General features: G+C 40.4%; 1 protein-coding gene across 2 annotated transcripts; it reads left to right on the top strand.

Moving 5' to 3' along the window:
* The first annotated feature begins 6,742 nt into the window (after positions 1-6,742).
* Positions 6,743-23,709, top strand: LOC137284199 (protocadherin beta-7-like). 2 transcript variants are annotated; one of them, XM_067815924.1, is made up of 12 exons: positions 6,743-6,907; positions 15,946-16,117; positions 17,686-17,751; positions 18,053-18,228; positions 18,648-18,710; positions 18,819-18,908; positions 18,999-19,115; positions 19,682-19,801; positions 20,170-20,313; positions 21,025-21,112; positions 21,193-21,311; positions 22,250-23,709. In XM_067815924.1, the coding sequence occupies exons 2-12, from the start codon at positions 16,054-16,056 to the stop codon at positions 22,838-22,840; spliced, it is 1,638 nt and encodes a 545-aa protein (XP_067672025.1). In that variant the 5' UTR covers positions 6,743-6,907; positions 15,946-16,053; the 3' UTR covers positions 22,841-23,709. The 2 variants fall into 2 exon arrangements, with proteins under 2 accessions (XP_067672025.1, XP_067672026.1); XM_067815925.1 differs by lacking the exon at positions 6,743-6,907 and adding an exon at positions 8,277-8,577 and having other exon boundaries at positions 22,250-23,703.
* Positions 23,710-25,205: the final 1,496 nt, after the last annotated feature.

The raw sequence follows: 25,205 nt of genomic DNA, 5'->3' as shown, positions 1-25,205 counted from the left end.
CTGGTCGATACCCGATATTGATTGATTTCACACAGACATGATTATGCTGTTGTGGTGACCCTATTGTTTCCTGACCATGACTTGCATTTAATGTGACTGACGTAAATCAATGCATTACCATCAGAAGCGGATTCATTTCACGTAGAATGGAATAGTCCACATACATTTGAAACAAAAGAAAAACTCCATAGTGTAGTCAGATAATATACCAGTGTATAGCCTGCTCGTACTGTAGAAGGTTAGTGAGTGAGACTATTCGTTACTTAAAACAGTATATATCTCGCAGAACGTGTAATTACTTCAGGATTAAGAGTGAATGAGAAGGCGTGTAAATAAATAAATGAGGAAGGGAAGCCGTGAGTAAACTAATTTTTATGCCCCATTGGTAATAATCAAACATTAACAGTAGGGGTGACACCAAGAACAGCCTTCACGTGTTGAGAATCCAACCGTGGATTCTATTTTTGACTACCATGACTACTCAAATAATGAAACGAATTGAAAATAGCGTCCCTTCGACATACGTCCCAATGTTGTGAGCTGCATACCCAGAGACACACAGCCTTAGTGTTCTCTGTTGCTGTTTATGTGGCACTAGGTCCTGTTCAGCTACACTCTGAACTATCGACCGTCAGTTGCCAGCCAACTCGTACACAGACTGGAGGAGGAACCTTCAATGGCCAGCATGTAGTCCTCTCTGTCAATACAGCAACGATATAACAACATTAGTTTTTTGTTGCAAATCGATAAAACGTAAATGTCAAGTTGCGTTATGAGAGCTACTGTTTGTCTCTTAATAACCTGAGGTGTATTGTTTGACACGTCTATCGAACTGTCTTGAACAATATCAGAGACATATATCAGTTTGAACACGCAAATGACAATGTTCAAATTCAATAATCATGTACGAATGCCTTTGTAAACATTTGAAAAGAAGCCAAATTAGGCTTCTTCTGTCGATCCTCCTGATTGCAGGGTATAGTATTGTTAGACTAGTACAATGCTTGAAACGACGAAACCATGTGATGTTTGGAGAGAAAAGAGAGTCTTATTTCAGACTATACGGACACAATACCACGATGTACTCATGACCATTAAGACGTTAACGTCTGTGTGGTAGAAATGGATTACATCAGTGAGAAAAGAATAAAATATTAAATGGTAGGAGCAGTGTTAAGAATCATCTGCAAACAGGTTTTGCTTTTTTCATAAGTTGTCAGTACACTAACATTTATGGAAGCATATAAAAGATTTCCTTAGAAAAGACGGTCAGCTGAAATTACAATAACAAAATTATGATCTGCACGAAGAATGACAATGGCATGAACATTTTCTGTACGAAGAATGACAATGACTTGCAAGTTTTCTGTACGAAGAATGACAATGACTTCATGGTTCTCTGCAAGAGGAATGACAATGTCATGAACAGTTTCTGTACGAAGAATCACAATGACCTGAAAGAATGGCACAACCAGTGTCAGCAATATATTGTAACATGACAAACAACTAATTTCGTTGTCTGACTGGCCCATTCATAAGGTGATGTATATGTATTGGTGAAATCTCATTCCTTGAGGCTTTTGTTGCAAAACAGGGTGGTCAGAGATACACTCACATATCCATAATGACATCTTCAGTTTGTTCAAAAATGAAAGCAAACGGCTAGAGCCTGTGTAAAATTTGGGCGCAAGGTTTAGTGGAAACCGGCCATGCTCCACTTGTGCAGCACCTTTACATTACACACACACACACACACACACACACACACACACACACACACACACACACACACACACACACACACACACACACACACACACACACACACACACACACACACACACACACACACACACACACACACACACACACACACACACACATATATATATATATATATATATGGTGGGTAGCCTTGTGGTTAAAGTGTTCACTCGTCACGTCGAAGACCCGGGTTCCATTCCCCGCATGGGTACAATCTGTGAAGCCCATTATGGTGTCCCCCGCCGTGATATTACTGGAATATTGCAAATTGCGGCGCAAACCTAAACTGAATCTGAATCTGCTTGGATTAGCGAAAGTCAGATCAAGATAGGTCTTGCAATTGACAGTTGTCTTACGTCATTAATTGGTTTTCAAATCAATACAAATATCTCCAAAGATAGTCACAAGTGCGTCACACAATACCTTTACCATTACAAACTTCATTGGTTCTGGAATACTCTGGCAGCATACAAATGATTGCAGTGGTAGGAGCAATTAATAATGTGATAATGATCACATAGCAGTGTATGTGGTCAAGCTTCCTGTAGCCACGACGAAAACACCACATATAATGTGAGACGGTAAAGGCATATGCTTATCAATTAATATAATCATACAAATATTCCTGGATGTTCTATACTTACCCAGATTAATTAATGTTGTTCCTCAAGATTACTCTTGACTCCAGTTACATTCAAACACTGCTACGTGGACGCTAATGCTAACTTCTGACTGTTCAACATAAATGATGAAATTACAACACTGTTCTACAATGAATTGCAATGTCTCATAACACCAATACACAACCCTGTTCTCGGGGCACCATAGGTCTGTAATCAGCTGTTATTTGTTACTGTTACAGCCCTGACTCTCTCGTGCCGTATTGACATTCTGAATCAGTGAAACGCTCGTAAAATGACGTTAGATCCTTGAGATCCAACATATTCTGAAGATGAGTGGAGTTTTATGTCACATATGCATTATTCCATCCATACAGTGACTCTGAAGTACTTGGACGCTTTTTTCTGAACACGTGCATGTCATGTTCCATTATTATATTCTGTGTTGAATAATTCGCCTATTTATCAGCCCCAATCCAAGGGAGACAACTGCTAGGTCTCGTGATAACGTGCTTCACAGGCCGGAGCACGCACAGACACGCGGTCACAAACAAATGGTGTTACACACGCGCTTGTATAGCGCTTTGTAACACAATCTTTATAATTCGTGTATATTCGCCACGTCTGTTTTCAAGTGTTTTTTATTGTTTTTAATTTGGGTGACAAAAGATCGAAAACAGACAAGTGGCCTAGTCAAAGCTGCACAACTGTAATACAGACATACAGTACTGGTGTATTTTCATCATGCCTGAATTATTCAAATATCGACAGTTTTCTGAAAAAGAATATGTAGGAGACACAATTTACAACACGTGTAATTGTATGCATTGCATTTCATTGATAATAAAAGTAATGATTATTGCATCCTGAGTAAATGAATTCATACTTTATTTCCTCCAGATTCCATCCTCCAGAAGATCATAGCTGTTGGCTGTGAGTGAGTAATCATTAGTGAACTTCCCATGTTGATTACATTTTGCAAGATAATTTTCATAAATTTAGCTTCAGTCGAGTTGCTTTAAATGCGTATGTTCTAATTACCAGTCAAATTTTCGATGATTATCAAGAATACTGGAACTATTTAAACGAAATATGTTAGGCATACCAATCAGAAGTAACATGGCTGGCATATATTAAAATTAAGCTGTACTTATCGTGCTTTAATCAGGTGTTGTATGATAAATAATCAACGGAAAGATGAAAGAAGGTTATGTATTCGTTGCTGAAAGTTGCTGAAAATGTTTTCAAAGATGTTTCCAAAATATCAAAATATAATGGCTTCAACTCATTTTATGAAATGTTTCCTTGCAACACACAGGAAACTTGCAGAGCGACCCATGGCGCACTGACATGCCATGACGTTAAAAGAAAGACACATGGCACACTGACACACCAGGACATTGGCAGATCGACAGATTGCACGCTGACACACGGAACATTCGTAGAGCGGCGCATAGCACAGTGACAGTGCAGGACATGGGCAGAGCGACACATGTCATACTGAGACCGCAGGACATTGACAGTAACACATGGCACACCGACAGAACAACTCATTGACAGAGTGACACATGCCACAGTGACAAAGCAGGACATTGACAGTGACACATGACACAATAACACAGCAGAACATTGGCAGAACGATACATGGCATAATGACAAATGAGGACATTGAGGGGCATATGAACTCACTTTAGTTTCCTATTGATACAGTAAAAGACATATTATCCCTTACTATATTGACTGAAATCGATAACTGAAACTTCCAGGCGAACAGTTTCCAAACAGGGGAATTTAAATAGTTGCTCCATGCATCAAAAACTGCCTCACGCAGTACTGTCACACCGAAATGGTTTCATTCACATGCTTGTTACAGGATATTCGTAAAGAGCGCTCCAAGGGACATAACTCTCTGGGGTTGTGTTGAAATAATGGCATCGGACAGTATTAGATTTTGTCTTGTCATCTGCAAAGGAAGATGTAAACAAGGAAGGCTTAGACAGATATTTTTCTGTGATTTTAAATCATTTTAACACTATCATCTGAACCTGCTGAGTATTTCTTGTTTCAGAAATGAACGAGATTACTTAAAGGTGTTTAGTTAGTAACACGAAGCAGAGGTCAGTCTACATATGTACACATGTATCGAAATGATCTTAATAGTGTTGTCGTTTCTTTTATGTTCACAAAACTATTCCTTTTGGCGATGAAATGATCTATGATTCTTTATTAAATCAGGTCAACGTGTTGGGCGTAAATAGACCCTTTATTGGCCCTCGTCAGCTACACTTACTCAACCAACAACCAGCCTTGAAATAAAGTTACCATTTAGAAAGGCTAGAGTCGTTAAATGCAAACTTGCATTGATTCATTCGAACTTTTTGATTTACTAGTGTAATCCAGATTCTTTTTGGAATAAATTATATGATTGGATCCCTGAGCGACTGGTTGTCAGTTTTATCGACAGAAATGCATTATTTATTTCCTGGGAAGTGTGGTATGAAACAGCGCCTTTAAGAAAGACAAAAACAACCTACACCAAGGAGTAATACCTGAACATCGGGGAAAAGATTAAAACATACAAACGTCAGCATGTCATGATATTTTACGCAACCAAATAAAGTAATCAGGATATTTATTACACGTACTTGTCGTTTTCCAGCCCGAGCTTCCAGATACCGTTGTTAAGTGAGTGATATCGACCACACTGATCCATAAATTGTACTTCTCAACGAAACAGTGCAATAAAATGAAAATGGGGTTAGATTCAGTTTAGAGGTATTCAGTATAATGATCTTGTTGTTTACCAGGATATGGTGACTATAGCATTCCTTGCACGCATTCTTTGAAATTTGTCATCAATGGATTTCTATGGCCCATGTACGCCCTGCGACATTTGTTCCGGTGGATATTCGCACTGATAAGTCCCTAGGATTTGTATTCATCAGCCACTTTCATTCAAAATTGTTTTTATATTTAAGAATTGTCCATCAAATATTAGCGAAAAGATTAATTAAATCAATGTCTTCCCCACTGCCTCATTGTCTTGACAAATAATCAAATGCATAGCGTATTACAAGTTGTTTATAGCTTACAATATGTTTCACAATTGGACGTGATGTGTGATCATTGTAACCTCGATGGATTTTAAAGTGAATGATACAGATTTCAAAAGTTTCCAACTGTCATTACTTAACAATGTACGAATATTCAGGTTTTAATTAGCTGAAAATGCACTCATGGATGCTATGTTTAAATTGCCTTGATATACAAAGGACAAAATGTACCGTTACAAAGGTTTTCATCATTGTAGCGGATATATGCAAAAAGTGGTTTCGAATGCTTTATTTCTTTTACGTTAGATACCGTAAAAACAACACGTAAATAAATCTAGTTCTGTACGGACCTGTTTGTTCCGGTTATGGTGTAAATATATCATTGATATACAGATTAGGCTAATATCCTAGCTTTGTGAACTGTGTATACAATACTTATAGCCTTTGTAGGTAACGATAGCCCGATATAGAGAAGAAGTACCGGTGTCTCCCTTATGTTCAGTAACACGCAGCAAATTATATGTTTTCAAGAAGAAAACTCACACGATGTAATAAAAGTACTCGTGCATAGATCATTATATATAGAGGATCAAAACCATATGGCAAGGGACACGATCGTATGGGAATGTTAACCACGTCGCCATAGTCAACAGGTTCCCACAGTGCTATAAAACACTCGTAATATAGCGTGACTCGGCATGCTTAAACAGCAAAACAATATGTTAACACCTACCCATGCTAATGTCTCTGTAATTACCAGACAAATTACAAATGACCCTATTTCTTTTTGTTCAGGGGAAGAGGTTATTGGTTATTGCTAGTTTTAAATATAGGTTTTATACTTTACAGGTAAAACTCTTTCTTAATATGAACAAGTGTCGGTCTTATAACGGTGGAAGTTCAATTTAATTTTCACAACACAAACATGATCTTTCAAATATGTATGTGGGGGTATATTTCGATACCGAAACCGTGCTTTTTCGAGTTTAAACATTTGTTTGCACCGCTCAGACAGGTATATTACATGTTATGTATATGTTGGCTCTTTACATGGTGTGTACATTTGTGGCGTTGTTACCAGTAATTGATTGAGTGGTTGAGTTGTTGGTTGAATTGTCGGTTGATTGATTATGTGAGTGAGTGAATGAGGAAGTGGGTGCTAAGATATTATAAACTATAAACTACATAGTATACAATACCTGTTTTGGAACCTCTACCTAACACATGAGCATATAGCAAGATATTTCAAAGCCCCAGATCACGAGTCAATCCGGATATCTCCCGGTGTTTCTGTTTAACTGTAGTAGGAAACATTAGCGAAACTGATCGATAGGTTGAGCACTTCGACTCAGCAAGAAACCGGCCAATAATGACTGAGACTTTAGATTACGGAGGCTTTATGTGACATATATGCGTCCGCGATAACACGTACGGCATAACAATTAAAGGAATACAGGACACTGGTGTAAGGTAAGATGTTGGTTTGGTTGAACCATGGCATATATTGTCCATGCCAATTTTTTTCAGTGGTCCAATATTCACATTGTCAATGTTATCCAGTGGTATCCAGTTATTTACAACCGAGTGTAAGTCTCTGACTAGAAGTGGCATGCATTGTTTACACATGGTAAATATTCCCTGAACATATTTCACGCCGTTGCAGCTACACCGTGAGCAGCGGCACGAAAACATGAAAACGATCTTTTTGTGCATGTGAAGACTTTGACAATGTGTTGCATGTCTGAAGCTGTAAGAATGTAGAATTTCTGTAATAGTCATCAGGACAAGCGTCACAAAAGACAGTGGAAAATATTTTGTTGATGTAACTTTGCTGCATAATTCTTGAAATCTGTTATTTGTCTTGCCATAACCTATTCCGCGAACCCCCAGTTTGTTGATACAGATAACCCCAAGTGTGTACCCAACAGACGGACAGAACTAAGGGGCATTAATAGACAGCGTGCCGCAAGGCGTCCTATCTCAAGTGTCTCCAGTGAACAAGGAGATATGACAATATGACCATTGTGCTCCGTTATTAGATGCGGTTTATCAAAAGTAATGTTTTCATATAGACCATACATTGTAATGCAATTTTAACATTTTAAAGTGTTTAAGTCCAGTCCTTTATAAGGCCACCTATGAGTATTTGTACCTCATTGTCTTTAATAAGGTAGGTCATCTCTGACAGGATTATACGTCTTAGGTTCTTTAAAACCAGCCCTTTTTTGTGATTTAGACACTGAAACTTAGGATACTTCATCTTTTCGTAATACCTCAATACAGAGAACAGCTTGCCTCAAGATCAGTACTACACTGTAGTTGTGTAGCTGAACACATTACTACCACCGAGTAACCATCCCGGGTTTCTAGAATGTGCTGCTATCGCTAACCACCATTTATTTGGGTTTATCCACACGAGTCTGTGTTAGTCACTTCAAGTACGTCCGATACGCTGGGCCAGGGAATGCAGTGTGTGGTTTTGTGCAGCAAACATCGACTGATATCTATTAATTATGATGGAGACAATTATAGTCATTACAAATTGATGAATTGAGAATAAAGATGTGATATATAATGGTTGGTATGAATTATTCGTTTGTCTGCGAATTTCATACCTGAGCAGACCTGTTGAGACCTTTTTAAGACCTTTACAAGACCTGTTCTAGCTACACCACGGTAGGGAACACATATTATTCCCACGTCAGGAAGTGAACGTTATCATATGTATGTGTTAATGGTGGTTTACATAGAAAACTGCTATCAAAAGGGACGTGTTACAGTCACGCTAAGAACACATTGTCACTATGGTCGTTATCACGTGACCAACGACATATTTCCTGGGACTGTCAGTACTATTCCCCACAGTGTGGTAACTTGGCTTCTGTATGTACTAATTCAAGATTTATTAAATATAATAATACAACAGATGACGGTAATTATGCATCATCCAAAACTGGCTTCCATAGAAGATTCTGGTGAGATCAGATGAGGAGATTCTGGTGAGATCAGATGAGGAGATTCTGGTGAGATCTGATGAGATTCTGGTGAGATCAGATGAGGAGATTCTGGTAAGATCAGATGAGGAGATTCTGGTGAGATCGGATGAGGAGATTCTGGTGAGATCTGATGAGGAGATTCTGGTAAGATCAAGGAAATATGGCTCTAATTATAAAATCTTGAATCAATGAAACTGCATCGCAATGTCCGACGTCTAGATGATGTGCCATCACTAATCTAACTGCTAAGGTAGTTACTATTGACAGTATCTCACCCTTAAAGTAGTTCAAATATGAAGCGTCACTGATAAAAATCAGAACGTATAATCTGATCCTCGGTTATACCATACATGTATAACACCATATCATCGTATACATGGCTGAAGTCTAGAAATGTTTCATTCACAGCACTGAAGTGTAATAACATGTTTTCATATACCCCACTAATGTAAACGAATGAGACTTTAACTCTGTAAAAATCACAATATTCCCGGGGTAGAATGGACCTAGAGCAAACAATCTGTCCTGTTAGAATGACGACCTGACAGAACTGGAGATTAAGTTAGGAGACTTGTTGAGCTGCAGGTCATCGTAACTCGAGCTGCTGGTATTGCTGAAATTACTGGATTGTCTGATTCAGTTTTGATTATTTACAAGTGGACGCCACGTATCTGGAGGAATGCATGGTGGGGAACACAAACCGACATATAGTCAAACTGCTTGACACCAGTTTCCTTGTTTATCCACCATATTTACTTGTCAGAGAAGGGGAGATATGACGATGTGAAGATATCAAGTTTCACGTTCTCTAATTCACAACAGGCTAAACACAAGTGTTACGCAACTGATGGGGCGTTCAGAATAACACACCCTATTTTTCATTTCAAAGAATGGAATATTCGTATGAAGAAAGCAATAAATTTCACGGGAGAGTGCTTGAGAGCCAGGCCAGATGTGTAGTGTTGACACGGGACATTCAGCCGACATTATGACTGACCTCAGTCCCAGAGCATGACGCGTAGGTAACGCGATGCAGGATTAAGTCAAATAAACAGATATTGTTTACGGGACTGGAAATAAATGTGTCAAGCATTCAGACATGATTGTGATGCATGTTGTTTTCCCTTATCCCTCCTCTTTGATCACAGACGTCCTTATTGAATCTGTACATGGCTGATGTCGCCTCGCTTGTTTGAGTTCTATGTCAGCTCAATGTCACGGTTACTCTTCTGTAGGGCCTTGTTAAAGGTATTGCCGGTACACCCATAGTATTTGATGAAGATTTTAACTTCGATTGCATTGATAAACGCGATGCCCAAAATGATGCTGAATACGTATTTGAAGGTCATGGTCACTATAAATTCCTATCAAAGTATCAAGGGACGTATTTCGTCTATAAAACGATTTGGGATCTGTTTGCAAACTGTATGAAACTGTATCGCTGTTTGACAGTCGGCAGGGAATTCACACGGGTATTATTCCGGATTGAAGATAAGGTATAGATATTTATATCAATGACGTTTACCAGCATATAGATCTAATAATCCTGGGAATCCAGGTCATGTATTGCCCACCTGTATCTACTGTTTGTTGTAGGACCACACTGATCCTGGGAATCCAGGTCATGTATTGCCCACCTGTATCTACTGCTTGTTGTAGGACCAGACTGATCCTGGGAATCCAGGTCATGTATTGCCCACCTGTATCTACTGTTTGTTGTAGGACCACACTGATCCTGGGAATCCAGGTCATGTATTGCCCACCTGTATCTACTGCTTGTTGTAGGACCACACTGATCCTGGGAATCCAGGTCATGTATTGCCCACCTGTATCTACTGCTTGTTGTAGGACCACACTGATCCTGGGAATCCAGGTCATGTATTGCCCACCTGTATCTACTGCTTGTTGTAGGACCACACTGATCCTGGGAATCCAGGTCATGTATTGCCCACCTGTATCTACTGCTTGTTGTAGGACCACACTGATCCTGGGAATCCAGGTCATGTATTGCCCACCTGTATCTACTGTTTGTTGTAGGACCACACTGATCCTGGGAATCCAGGTCATGTATTGCCCACCTGTATCTACTGCTTGTTGTAGGACCACACTGATCCTGGGAATCCAGGTCATGTATTGCCCACCTGTATCTACTGTTTGTTGTAGGACCACACTGATCCTGGGAATCCAGGTCATGTATTGCCCACCTGTATCTACTGCTTGTTGTAGGACCAGACTGATCCTGGGAATCCAGGTCATGTATTGCCCACCTGTATCTACTGCTTGTTGTAGGACCACACTGATCCTGGGAATCCAGGTCATGTATTGCCCACCTGTATCTACTGCTTGTTGTAGGACCACACTGATCCTGGGAATCCAGGTCATGTATTGCCCACCTGTATCTACTGCTTGTTGTAGGACCACACTGATCCTGGGAATCCAGGTCATGTATTGCCCACCTGTATCTACTGTTTGTTGTAGGACCACACTGATCCTGGGAATCCAGGTCATGTATTGCCCACCTGTATCTACTGCTTGTTGTAGGACCACACTGATCCTGGGAATCCAGGTCATGTATTGCCCACCTGTATCTACTGTTTGTTGTAGGACCACACTGATCCTGGGAATCCAGGTCATGTATTGCCCACCTGTATCTACTGCTTGTTGTAGGACCACACTGATCCTGGGAATCCAGGTCATGTATTGCCCACCTGTATCTACTGCTTGTTGTAGGACCACACTGATCCTGGGAATCCAGGTCATGTATTGCCCACCTGTATCTACTGCTTGTTGTAGGACCACACTGATCCTGGGAATCCAGGTCATGTATTGCCCACCTGTATCTACTGCTTGTTGTAGGACCAGACTGATCCTGGGAATCCAGGTCATGTATTGCCCACCTGTATCTACTGCTTGTTGTAGGACCACACTGATCCTGGGAATCCAGGTCATGTATTGCCCACCTGTATCTACTGCTTGTTGTAGGACCAGACTGATCCTGGGAATCCAGGTCATGTATTGCCCACCTGTATCTACTGCTTGTTGTAGGACCACACTGATCCTGGGAATCCAGGTCATGTATTGCCCACCTGTATCTACTGCTTGTTGTAGGACCACACTGATCCTGGGAATCCAGGTCATGTATTGCCCACCTGTATCTACTGCTTGTTGTAGGACCAGACTGATCCTGGGAATCCAGGTCATGTATTGCCCACCTGTATCTACTGTTTGTTGTAGGACCAGACTGATCCTGGGAATCCAGGTCATGTATTGCCCACCTGTATCTACTGCTTGTTGTAGGACCAGACTGATCCTGGGAATCCAGGTCATGTATTGCCCACCTGTATCTACTGTTTGTTGTAGGACCACACTGATCCTGGGAATCCAGGTCATGTATTGCCCACCTGTATCTACTGCTTGTTGTAGGACCACACTGATCCTGGGAATCCAGGTCATGTATTGCCCACCTGTATCTACTGCTTGTTGTAGGACCAGACTGATCCTGGGAATCCAGGTCATGTATTGCCCACCTGTATCTACTGTTTGTTGTAGGACCAGACTGATCCTGGGAATCCAGGTCATGTATTGCCCACCTGTATCTACTGTTTGTTGTAGGACCACACTGATCCTGGGAATCCAGGTCATGTATTGCCCACCTGTATCTACTGCTTGTTGTAGGACCACACTGATCCTGGGAATCCAGGTCATGTATTGCCCACCTGTATCTACTGCTTGTTGTAGGACCACACTGATCCTGGGAATCCAGGTCATGTATTGCCCACCTGTATCTACTGTTTGTTGTAGGACCACACTGATCCTGGGAATCCAGGTCATGTATTGCCCACCTGTATCTACTGCTTGTTGTAGGACCACACTGATCCTGGGAATCCAGGTCATGTATTGCCCACCTGTATCTACTGCTTGTTGTAGGACCACACTGATCCTGGGAATCCAGGTCATGTATTGCCCACCTGTATCTACTGTTTGTTGTAGGACCAGACTGATCCTGGGAATCCAGGTCATGTATTGCCCACCTGTATCTACTGTTTGTTGTAGGACCACACTGATCCTGGGAATCCAGGTCATGTATTGCCCACCTGTATCTACTGTTTGTTGTAGGACCACACTGATCCTGGGAATCCAGGTCATGTATTGCCCACCTGTATCTACTGCTTGTTGTAGGACCACACTGATCCTGGGAATCCAGGTCATGTATTGCCCACCTGTATCTACTGTTTGTTGTAGGACCACACTGATCCTGGGAATCCAGGTCATGTATTGCCCACCTGTATCTACTGCTTGTTGTAGGACCACACTGATCCTGGGAATCCAGGTCATGTATTGCCCACCTGTATCTACTGCTTGTTGTAGGACCACACTGATCCTGGGAATCCAGGTCATGTATTGCCCACCTGTATCTACTGTTTGTTGTAGGACCACACTGATCCTGGGAATCCAGGTCATGTATTGCCCACCTGTATCTACTGCTTGTTGTAGGACCACACTGATCCTGGGAATCCAGGTCATGTATTGCCCACCTGTATCTACTGCTTGTTGTAGGACCACACTGATCCTGGGAATCCAGGTCATGTATTGCCCACCTGTATCTACTGCTTGTTGTAGGACCAGACTGATCCTGGGAATCCAGGTCATGTATTGCCCACCTGTATCTACTGTTTGTTGTAGGACCACACTGATCCTGGGAATCCAGGTCATGTATTGCCCACCTGTATCTACTGCTTGTTGTAGGACCACACTGATCCTGGGAATCCAGGTCATGTATTGCCCACCTGTATCTACTGCTTGTTGTAGGACCAGACTGATCCTGGGAATCCAGGTCATGTATTGCCCACCTGTATCTACTGCTTGTTGTAGGACCAGACTGATCCTGGGAATCCAGGTCATGTATTGCCCACCTGTATCTACTGTTTGTTGTAGGACCAGACTGATCCTGGGAATCCAGGTCATGTATTGCCCACCTGTATCTACTGCTTGTTGTAGGACCACACTGATCCTGGGAATCCAGGTCATGTATTGCCCACCTGTATCTACTGTTTGTTGTAGGACCACACTGATCCTGGGAATCCAGGTCATGTATTGCCCACCTGTATCTACTGCTTGTTGTAGGACCACACTGATCCTGGGAATCCAGGTCATGTATTGCCCACCTGTATCTACTGTTTGTTGTAGGACCACACTGATCCTGGGAATCCAGGTCATGTATTGCCCACCTGTATCTACTGCTTGTTGTAGGACCACACTGATCCTGGGAATCCAGGTCATGTATTGCCCACCTGTATCTACTGTTTGTTGTAGGACCACACTGATCCCGGGAATCCAGGTCATGTATTGCCCACCTGTATCTACTGCTTGTTGTAGGACCAGACTGATCCTGGGAATCCAGGTCATGTATTGCCCACCTGTATCTACTGCTTGTTGTAGGACCAGACTGATCCTGGGAATCCAGGTCATGTATTGCCCACCTGTATCTACTGCTTGTTGTAGGACCACACTGATCCTGGGAATCCAGGTCATGTATTGCCCACCTGTATCTACTGCTTGTTGTAGGACCACACTGATCCTGGGAATCCAGGTCATGTATTGCCCACCTGTATCTACTGCTTGTTGTAGGACCAGACTGATCCTGGGAATCCAGGTCATGTATTGCCCACCTGTATCTACTGCTTGTTGTAGGACCACACTGATCCTGGGAATCCAGGTCATGTATTGCCCACCTGTATCTACTGTTTGTTGTAGGACCACACTGATCCTGGGAATCCAGGTCATGTATTGCCCACCTGTATCTACTGCTTGTTGTAGGACCACACTGATCCTGGGAATCCAGGTCATGTATTGCCCACCTGTATCTACTGCTTGTTGTAGGACCAGACTGATCCTGGGAATCCAGGTCATGTATTGCCCACCTGTATCTACTGCTTGTTGTAGGACCACACTGATCCTGGGAATCCAGGTCATGTATTGCCCACCTGTATCTACTGTTTGTTGTAGGACCACACTGATCCTGGGAATCCAGGTCATGTATTGCCCACCTGTATCTACTGCTTGTTGTAGGACCACACTGATCCTGGGAGCATGTATTCAGACTTGGCTGAGACATTTTCTACCACTAAATGCCCTTATCCAGACTCAAATATTTCTGGCAAATTGTTTTAGCTTTAACAACCGTTCAATCTCACAAAATATGCGCAAAAGAGATTAGATCATTGATACAGTCTTCTTAAAAAAAAATGAATAGTGTCTCTGATCGGCACTACACTAAAGTCCAAGTCTGTATTGCAACCAGCCTTTGCAAAACACTTGCCAAAACACAATTATTGTCTTACCATTGATGTGAACACCATGCAGATTTAGAAGTTGGGAAAAACATGGAAACAATAAAACACACATTTTTAGAATTTTGCCAAAATCAAACATGCCATTTACGACAAAACAAAACTGTTTGGACACCATCCTGGCCACATGCTGTCTCGTCATCAGACCTCCAGGTGCAGGTACAAGAAAACTGTATTTTTGTCAGAAATTAAACTGCATAAGGAAACTTTTTCTTAAAAAGTATATGATCCAACAACCTTTAAAGCACACGACATATTTTCATTGATTCAGTGTTTATGAGTCACATGATTTCGTCAGCTCAAATGCAAAACGTTATCAGATTATTTCAAGCTGCATATAATCCACTGTTTACTTCGGCTACGTCGATGCATTCCTGTCTGGAGATCCGTCTCTACGTCGCCGAGGGCGGGATTGACTGTTCTTTATCGTGACCCGCCAGCTGATTATCAAAGCCTTTAGTTTTTTATTTTTGACACATTGACATTAATTGTAATAAACACACGTGAATGTATGACAGTTTACCCAGTTTGACATGAATGTAACATAAGCAATCTATACAGGGTGGTGTGCGTAACATAAGCAATCTATACAGGGTGGTGTGCGTGCATATGCAAAATATATTTTTTCTGGTTAGGATTTCATATAATACTAAGGATGATACACATTGAAACTGGCTTTCAGCCAATCTGTTCAATAAATCGACTAATTTCAGGCAAATTCCAGAAACTTCAGAAATTGTCAGGCAATTTACAAATTAAGTGAGAGAATTCGGCAATTTACAAATTGACCGACTGTGCACATTGATTGTGACATTTACACCATAAACAAGATAACGCATAGTCATTATGCACTGTGTGTTTTAAAAAAAAATTACAAACAAATAAACGCCAGTTTAATATAACGTTTAATCTCTTATTTATACAGGTAATTTTGCGTCCTATCGTGCTGATCGCAAGTACGTAATTAATTTCCAGCGCTGTATGTTATCTAGGAATAGAAAAGTGTCGCAGTTAACCTCTGTCGCCTCGGTATCTGCAGTCCCAACACTGTAGTGTCGTTACATGGAAACAAATGGGGGCTACCTGTTTCGACACATATATGGCTGATTTATGGTGAGGGCTTGAAGCACGAACATTGACAGTTGTTTCTCTTTGACCTCAGGATCTGACGTGACTTCGGTGGACTAGCATGGAGGACGCCATCTTGGGGCGATAAACCTACTACACTATGTGACTGAATGTTGGGATACTGGATTCCTTCCCTCACAAAATGACATTGAAAAACCGGATATGTCTTTGGGTGTGTGTTTTCCTTTATGCAGCAACGGTTACAGGTATGCATGCGACTACAAGGTCATGTTATAATACGTGTCATGGTACGCTATACGCCAAACTGCCGTGGAAGTAATCATAGATGATTACAGGAAATTACACTTGTTATTTTCTGGACAAGGTTAAGACCATTTTTTTCAGAGCTGACTGTGATTATTTGATTGATTTAGTTTTTGTGACCGTTCCACGTTTATGATACTGCATGCATTGTATCGATAACATGGACTGAACGGTATTTCGGGATTTGTGCTGGTATTCGGGTGCGATGTATAATTAGATAAGGTATGTGGATCAGTTGGCGATACAAACAGTATGCTATTGTTTAGATATCTAGTGCTTCTTTGCTTAAATATCTTTCAATCTAACTACCTATTTATTTCAACACAGTCATCGACTCATCCATACATCAGTTAGTTAAGTCAGCCCATATGTCCACGATACAATCCACCGACTGTTGGAGGTACGCTTTCATCTGAAACGTACAAAAAAAGAATGGCAATGTTAGAAACCAAGTTTGAATACTCTGAACAAGAGCTAAAGGCAAAAATGAATTCATGAATAATGCAATATAACATCGGTGTTGACGAGGCAATATTGCATTTGTCACACCTGTAGCATTCCGTAAAGAGATCGTATGTCAGAAAACCTTAGTTCTATCGTGTATAATATAGAATTTAGAATTTTGCGGATTTGTTTGTGTGTTCATAGAAATAGGTTTCACATTTGAAAATACGAGGAGCAATAGCACACAATTCAGAAGCTTATGCATACCTTCTTAAAGAACATGCTCTATTCAGGAGCTCTCATGGAATTTCATTACCCGTGTCATAATCGTTCTTACAGAAACAAAGGTGATTTTTCATCACTATATATCTTGTACTGTACGATTGCGGTTGTATAAGGACGGGGTAGGAGTCCATGGCATTTGTTTGCTACAAAAGTTGACAGAACTATTTGCTCTTGGTGCAAATGTAATATAACTGCTTAAGGTGTATTTAGTGGTTATCCACGGTAGAGAAACTGTGTGCGTTGCATATCTTAACAGGCCATACTGTATAGTTAACAACTCATGTTAACGGTCGGTTACATTTACAAGTAATAGTATATTATGCTACATGACAAATGTCAGTGTTAATTATCCTCGGAAACAAATTATGTTTGGCGTAAAGGGCAAATAGCCGTGGACATTGTATGAAAGGATGACAGCAGATCAGCGATGACACCAAGTGTTCATTGGAAATGTCAGCAAGTTGTACCTTAGCTAGTTAGGGAAGAGGTTTGAGAAGCTTCTCGTGCAGAAAGGGATTTGTTTCGTGCAGCGGACCAAATCTCATCTTTACGTTTCAAAAGATCCACACACTTACACACGCACAAGCACACGCACACGCGCACGCGCATACATACATACATACATACATACATACATACATACATACATACATACATACATACATACATACATACATACATACATACGTACGTACGTACGTACGTACGTACATACATACATACATACATACAAGGTAAAGGTGATCATCTCTATTTCTCTATGTATTTCCTGTTGTTTCAGAATTTGCATATTCCTGTAGCGTCCTGCCTCCACAGAATGTTCAGGTGCTAGAGACAGATGGGCCAGGTAGATTCTGAATTAAATTTACAAAGTTTAAGTTTAACCCAAGAACATACCTCATCACTGTATAGAAATATTTATAATAGGTATAACCCTTGATGTATTCTGTTGATCGGTTGTTATGTCTGAACAAATGAGACACTAATTACAACGTATTGTCAAAAGTGTTTATATAATTGTAACTGTTTGAGCTTTAAAGGCAAATGGTTTGACTATGGAATGCGTTTTGTCGCTTACATTCATATACAGAAACATGCTTTCAAAATAAAGATTTCGTAAGTGCTATATGTGAATGTATGTATCCCAGGTCATGTGATATTCAGCATCAGTACCCCACTGACAAGCAAATGGACATTCACAATAAGTGAACCTGACAGCATCAAGACCCACTTGACGTCATATTTTAGGTTGGACAGCAACGGCACATTCACCACCCTCGCCATCAACAAGACGCTGGACTTGGAGGCAATATACGAGAAATGGGTACATAGTCACTAAGCGCAGTCTCGTTGTCTCCTACCAAATGGTCTGTTTGTTCTACTGACCCAGTAACAACACTGAGCCCCAAATATGTACCATGTGTGTATACAGTGGAAGCTGTGTAAACCGGACTCATTTGGACTGAAGCAATACCGGATTGTAGAGCTGATGATAAATGTACAAGCCACGAACGGAACTGAGATTTTGACAACTGTTGATAACTTGCCTATTGGACAGATACCGGTTTTGTCAGCTTTCACTGTACTGTATACGTCATCGTTCATTGATATAGCTGTAAATAAAGGGAGGGAATATTTTAAAACACCATATACCATATAAAGAAAATAATTGCATTTATCTTTCTTTGGTCAAACTAAAACACTGTATCAGTACAGGTGTTACTTGTGGAGTTTATATTTCAGCATGAAGAACTTGTGTTTGTCACGTTTTCATTTACATGCACGGCCGGAGGTTCTCCAGTGGGGGTAAGTATTGTCATCAACTCAGTAACGTTACATTCCAGAGGTATTTCAACTTAAGTGTCTTACAATGGTATTTGAGAAACTGACTGAGTGATATTATGGTTGTTCAAGGGTACGTTGGAGAGGTTCGTTACCGTTACACCAGTCAACGAATTCGACCCGGAGTTCATCAATGCCCCATTCACCATCAACGTGACCGAGGTATTGTAAATAGACTATATACGGTAGACTGTGTTATGTCCACGACCTACGCCAGTTGTTTGTTATGACAGACCTGACTTGTCTCCACAGAACACCGCCCTGAACACTGTAGTGTTCAAATTGAAGGACCACGCCCAGGACAGAGACGTCAACCCAAGCCAGGAGGAGATATATGGCTTCAATATCTACTCCTACTACAACCCAGATGTAAGTCACATACCAATTCATACTTTAACCCAAAAATATTCCCATATACCAACATTATTTGAAACAAGATGGCCCGTAGCAACTGTTGCTTCAAAAAGACCTTCACCGACCTTACCTTAATGGAAGTTTGATATGAACCTTACTTCAGTCTCATGCTAGGGATGACCAACATTTCCAAGTCACATACTATTCCGTACTATAACAACATGTACATCCGCATCGACTCCTTTATCCCCCATTTACCCATAACCAGGTGTAAATTCACATTACCCATCCTGCAATCCAGATGTAAATCTGATACACGCCTTATTTCAACGAAAACGAAAGGTCCATATCTATTTTACTTCAACCTAGATGAAAATCCAAACAATCTCACTTCACCCGAGGCATAAATCCGCTCTCTTATGTAAGTCCTAAATCTGTCCAGTCTGCTGTTCCCTGCTTCTACAATTTTACATGATGCATCACTGCTAGAACTTCTGTTGTACGTGGAGATTACACGTTACAGCAACAAAAGACAAATTAGTAAGTGGCTGAGCTTAATAACCCCGTTCATCTTTTTTCAGTTAGATGGAAGGTTTCATTTCACAGTCACACAGACACAGACAGGAGAGATCGGTGTCTCAAAGAATATTGACTTTGAAGCGATGGCCATCAAACACTACATGCTGAACGTGTCTGTTCAGGTTAGCGTTGTGGACGTGTACTCTTCTTTCTTAAAAAGGTCTGTAGGGTGGATTACTATCCTGTGTTGGCGGCTATGTCATATCATGTCAATTCGTTAGCGTCATGCCATACAGTGTCGTGTCATGTCATGTCATTTTATCCCAAGCTCTATTATGTAAATTGTTTTTTTGTTTGTTTTTGGCTTGTGTTCCATGTTTTTGACCATGATGCTATCCTCTTCCACCACGTCTGCCTCATTATGGGCTTACCTCCCTTGACATGCCTTTGCTTCATACGGTTCTCAGCTGTGTTAACGATGGTCCACGGTTCCACGTTACATGGACTTGATGCCCTCCAGTAACGCGTGTTGTGTAATTGTTACCCCCAGGACATTGGTAAACGGGAATCACTTACAACTATGACAGTCAACATAAATGATGCTGATGACCAGGATCCGGAGTTTTACAACGAGATGTGCAAGCCGGGGACGTGTTACACCTCGTACACAGCCTACGTCACCGATATGTTTGTGGTAAATACAAAAAATAACTAGAAGGGTATAGTGGATGGTTACAACCTATATTTCATGTTGTTTTCTCATTTTTCCATCACCAATAAAGGCCCCTAAAGTGTTTGATGAAGTTTACGACATTCAAACCCTCTGCAAAATATTTAATAAAATGTTGACATTGCTTTTGACAGACATTTCCAATTATTATCCATACGATATAATATTAAATAACACATAATTCCTTATTTGGATTCGAACAATGTGTCCACAAGTTTAGGTGAATAATTGACTTGTCTTTGCACCTGTTTCTTTCCGCTGACACCTGGTGTTGTCAGAATTTGATAGTAATACCTACCCATGCTGCTGATGATATTGTCCAAGTCGTTCTATCGACTAAGAGATAGCTCGTCTTATCAGTTTAGAAAGCAGCTTATAGGTTTTATGTGTGTGCGTTTCACTCTCCATTGCATTAACAAGGTATTAATTATTACAAAGAGCATTCATCATTCAAATGGAAGCCCGTCCTCTTTGAATAAAAATTTTCTCTTGCCGGGCATAATGGGAACTGAGAACACGGTAGTGTTAGTTAGGAAAGACACGTCTTCCACGGTAGCAAGCGAAAGCAGGACAATGTGATAAAATATAAGAAAATATCGGCTCCGAAATGTACACAGGACAAATATTGAAGAATTACAACTAGCCTCTTGATGGTTCTTGGTGCTCCTGTTGCAGGGTCAGATAGAGAACATCTCCCCAAACAAGATCATGGCTCGAGACAGGGATACACTCAACTACAGCATATCTTACCAGATAAAGGGAAGTAAGTACAGGTTGTAACGTCAATTTCATATACCTCCATCTATCGTGCTAAAACACCTGAACGTTACTGCTGTGTTTCAGCTAATCCATATGGGTACGATGACTACTTCATCCAGGATAACAACAGTGGCGAAGTGAACATCACCAAACCCTTGTCGACTGTGGCTGAGAGCGAAGCTCAGATAGGCTTGTTTCTGGAGGTAAGCTTCAAAGTCAGGAAGTTCCAAACCATTTAATATAGTTTACGTATTTTGTTTTTACATAAAATACATTGCTGGAGATAGTTTATTCTGAAGCTACCTAAATCTACACTTATAGATTGCCAATGCAAAACAAAACTCCTCAAACATTCATTTCCTCTTAATTAGAACAGCTACCAAGATCTGTTTCCTGGATTTCAACTATATACGCCAACGTAGATGCCTGTGAAGAAACTCTCACAACGTTACATAGCAGTACCTTAATGACACAAGTAGGCAATGGATAAGAAATATCAACTGATGACAAGACATTTCTATTTTGAAAAGTGATATATATATATGACATACATATACGTATATGCATACACACATACATGCATGCTTGCTTGTATGTATGTATGTATGTATGCATGGGTGGATGGATGGATGGATGGATGCAAGTATACATACATACATACACGTGTGTGTGTGTATATATATATATATCTATCTATATATCTATCTATCTATCTCTCTCTCTCTCTCTCTCTCTCTCTCTCTATATATATATATATATATATATATATATATATATATATATAACATGAAATTACTTGAAATTATACAACAAACTTACGATACTGCTGCAGAAACTGAAAACATATAGTGTCAGGTTTCGTTTCCTGAATTCAGTTATTTAAGCATTGCTATGGAATTTTCGAACTTTTTCTATGTTCGCAACCATGGATAGTTGTTGTTCACACTCTTCACGCTCTCGTCGATCTTCAACACACATTTTCTGTTTCTGTTTGTATGTATATGTCTTAGTTTAATTACATGAAAAAACCACCTGAAAATATGAACTGCTCATTCTGTTGTTTCCTACTGACATATCAGAATTTATTGATTTGTGAGCCAACGATTAGGTTAAACATTCTAGTTAATGTGTCTCATGCCAGGCACAGGAGGTTTCTGACCAGCGACGCGCTACCACCACCACGTTCCAAGTGAACATTCTGGGAAGATCCACTTCCACAGTACGCACTACACCAAAGACTGGAACTTCACGGAACAAAGACGACAACACTCTGACTATCGTTCTCATAGTGCTGGGCGTCATCATCTTTATAATGGCAGTGTCATTCCTTGGCGTGCTTATCTACATCAAGAAGAACAAGCGTCCAATCAGTCCATCGGTCTCGCCGTCCGTCAGCGAGAACGTGACAGACATAGACGAGTTATCCATGGACGGGAAGGAACAATGGCCGAAAATGACCACGGCTCAGGTGGAAGCACTGCCCGCCACAGGAAGAGGGAACACGTTGCCTGCCTTAAAGGACATGGGAACCGGAACCGGAAGTGAGAAGAAGAAACGCAGAAGGAAAAGGAAAAAGGAGAGGGCGAGTGAGGAGTTTGATGGAACACAGCAGTTCGAGGGCAGTGCAGATGCGGAGTTCTTCTCAAAGAAGAAGACTCGTATCAAGCAATCTTCTCGCAGCAGAGAGAAGACCGACCCTAAATACTGGATAACAGTAGACAATGACTACTAATAGAGTCAGATGACGTCACCTGAACACTCCAGGAAGGATTGTAACAGTGGCAATTTTAAAATTTTCAGTAAAGTTTTCATCCCGTCCAAAGACGTTTTTCGCCTGAATCTCAGATCTAGTCGATCAGCGTTTGTGATATTTCGTAAATATTGAAATATTTCAATATTTGAATTGAATATTTCAGAAAATATGCAGTGAAGTCATCATTTTATAAATGTGTATGCTCCTGTAAATAGATGATGTTTGGTAACTTATACACATGCGATCTGTGATACACAGGAAAATAACATTATATTTATACACACTTAACAGGCATTATATCATGTTGTGTGACCTCGATAATGTGTCAGGAATTTACACCTATGTAGTTCTAGTGCATTTATGATGAAATGATGTATAAACGTGAAAACATACAAGTGAAAAGGAATATAACGTAACGTTCATGATATCATTAGAGTTACATATCTTATCAACCAGAAATGAATTGTACTCACTTGACAGCTAACAGATCCGCTTTTCAAGGTAGGTAAGTGTGCCCTCTTTTTTCTTAAACACAATGCGCACCGTTACAGGGTTTAAGTCTGCAGGAATACCATGTATATGATTTGTTTCTAAGAGGCATTGATCCTAAATGGTGAGAAACTACTAAATTTCATACAATCAACGCAAATGTTTCAAATATCAAATTGATTCAACAACGTTCATGAGATTTATACTGGCCAGAATCGAAAACAAGATGTCTGTAATTTATGCATATATGTAAGCATTTCGTATTTGAATATTTAGATGTATGTATTAGAAACATATGCTGTGAATATTTGTTTTGATCTTATTTTAACTTATGTAACACAATAAATGACAAAAATTACTTGTTGATAGTTTACCACTATGTACATGGACCGCCGAGGCATGTCAGGCACCGTTGTCCTCTGTGTAGATCTGCGTGACAGAAACGTCACTGACGGGTTCGAACGGGTTCGAACTGACGCCAATGAATCTACGTTGCGGCCAATTATTGTCTCCCCTAACCTATTGACATCGCAAAGCGATTACTCAATAAACAGTTGCAGTCATAGAGAAATCCTAGTGTCTTCAGTGCAGGTGAATGGCGGGATTGCCCCTCCAGTAAGGCACACCACGGTACAGGATAGGCTAATACTGACAAGAGAGGGACGTGACTGTACTGACAAGAGAGGGACGTGACTGTGACTCAGGTGAGCCATGTCAACATATTCGACTAGTGTAATTCACAGTTCATGTCTATCCCAAGAAATTGGATACACCATGTCGCGTCAATACGGTATATGGAACAACAAAGACACTATACAATTCCTTTGTATTAATTTTAATGTCAACTGCACAGAACATTTATTAGAATGCAAAGTATAAATAGTGGTATGTACAAAACCAATATCACCCTCTCCTCTTATACTGAACACCAATACTCAACAGATAGCTTCATTTCGAGCGATCATATATATATATATGGAATACTGCGTGGCTGTTAAATGAATATGTACAGTTTGGAACTGGCTTACATAGGAGACGGATATATGACATGTGGTATATTGAATGAAAGTATATTTTGAGATATATACAGAGATGATGTGTGTGAAATAGCAATAGGCTCTGTCACACAGGTAGATGCACAGTGATGTGCAAGAAATAAGAGGATTTCACAAGAAATGACATGCACTGTGCATTACTGTGATGATCGAGGTTCACTCTGCATACAAATTGCATGTCTTTACAAAAATGAACTGTATTATCAATATAAATACATTACGGTATATTCAGATATAGGTGAGAGAAATGGACGTACATATACTAAGGGAAAACAATAAGGGGTGATATGAAATCACAATGTACCTTTACGTTGTTACAGGTTTCTTCACAAGTTGTGCGATACAAGCTTGTATGGAAACCTTGGAAAGAATAAAGGAACACACGTGCTTTAATCTCATCACTATTTTTTCTCTCAATATTTATAGAAATGAAACGTTTTGTACAGACATGACCGGAATACAAGCAGTAGATAGAGTATACAGAGGTGAAGTGTGATGGGTATGTACAGAAATGAATTGGGGCTATAAGAAAAGAAGTGTGATATAGAACACCGTACTGTACCAGTAAATGGACTACTGGTAAATGTCCTGTTTTTTTCACAGATGAAGTGTGGTATGTGGACTTGGGAAGTGAACTTGGACATTTAGAATGGGATGGGTTATATAGGACGTGGGGTGGACATAAATGAATAAGGGGATGTTGATAAGCTGTGGACAGTTATTCAAGAGATGAAATGTCGTATACAACAATGGACATTGATATTCAGAGATTAATTGCAGTAAATCAGAGTTGAACTGTG

This window comes from Haliotis asinina, chromosome 5 (assembly GCF_037392515.1).
Source record: "Haliotis asinina isolate JCU_RB_2024 chromosome 5, JCU_Hal_asi_v2, whole genome shotgun sequence".
Taxonomy (NCBI): Eukaryota; Metazoa; Mollusca; class Gastropoda; order Lepetellida; family Haliotidae; genus Haliotis; species Haliotis asinina.
Note: the sequence above shows the minus strand (reverse complement) of the source record. Positions and strands in the feature narration are given on the sequence as shown.

Excerpts from the sequence above, each read along its gene's own strand:
- LOC137284199 (XM_067815924.1), top strand. The coding sequence starts at position 16,054 with ATGACATTGAAAAACCGGATATGTCTTTGGGTGTGTGTTTTCCTTTAT. Across the intron at positions 18,229-18,647 it reads AGGCAATATACGAGAAATGG|CATGAAGAACTTGTGTTTGT; the intron begins GTACATAGTCAC and ends TTTATATTTCAG. Across the intron at positions 21,312-22,249 it reads AGATAGGCTTGTTTCTGGAG|GCACAGGAGGTTTCTGACCA; the intron begins GTAAGCTTCAAA and ends GTCTCATGCCAG.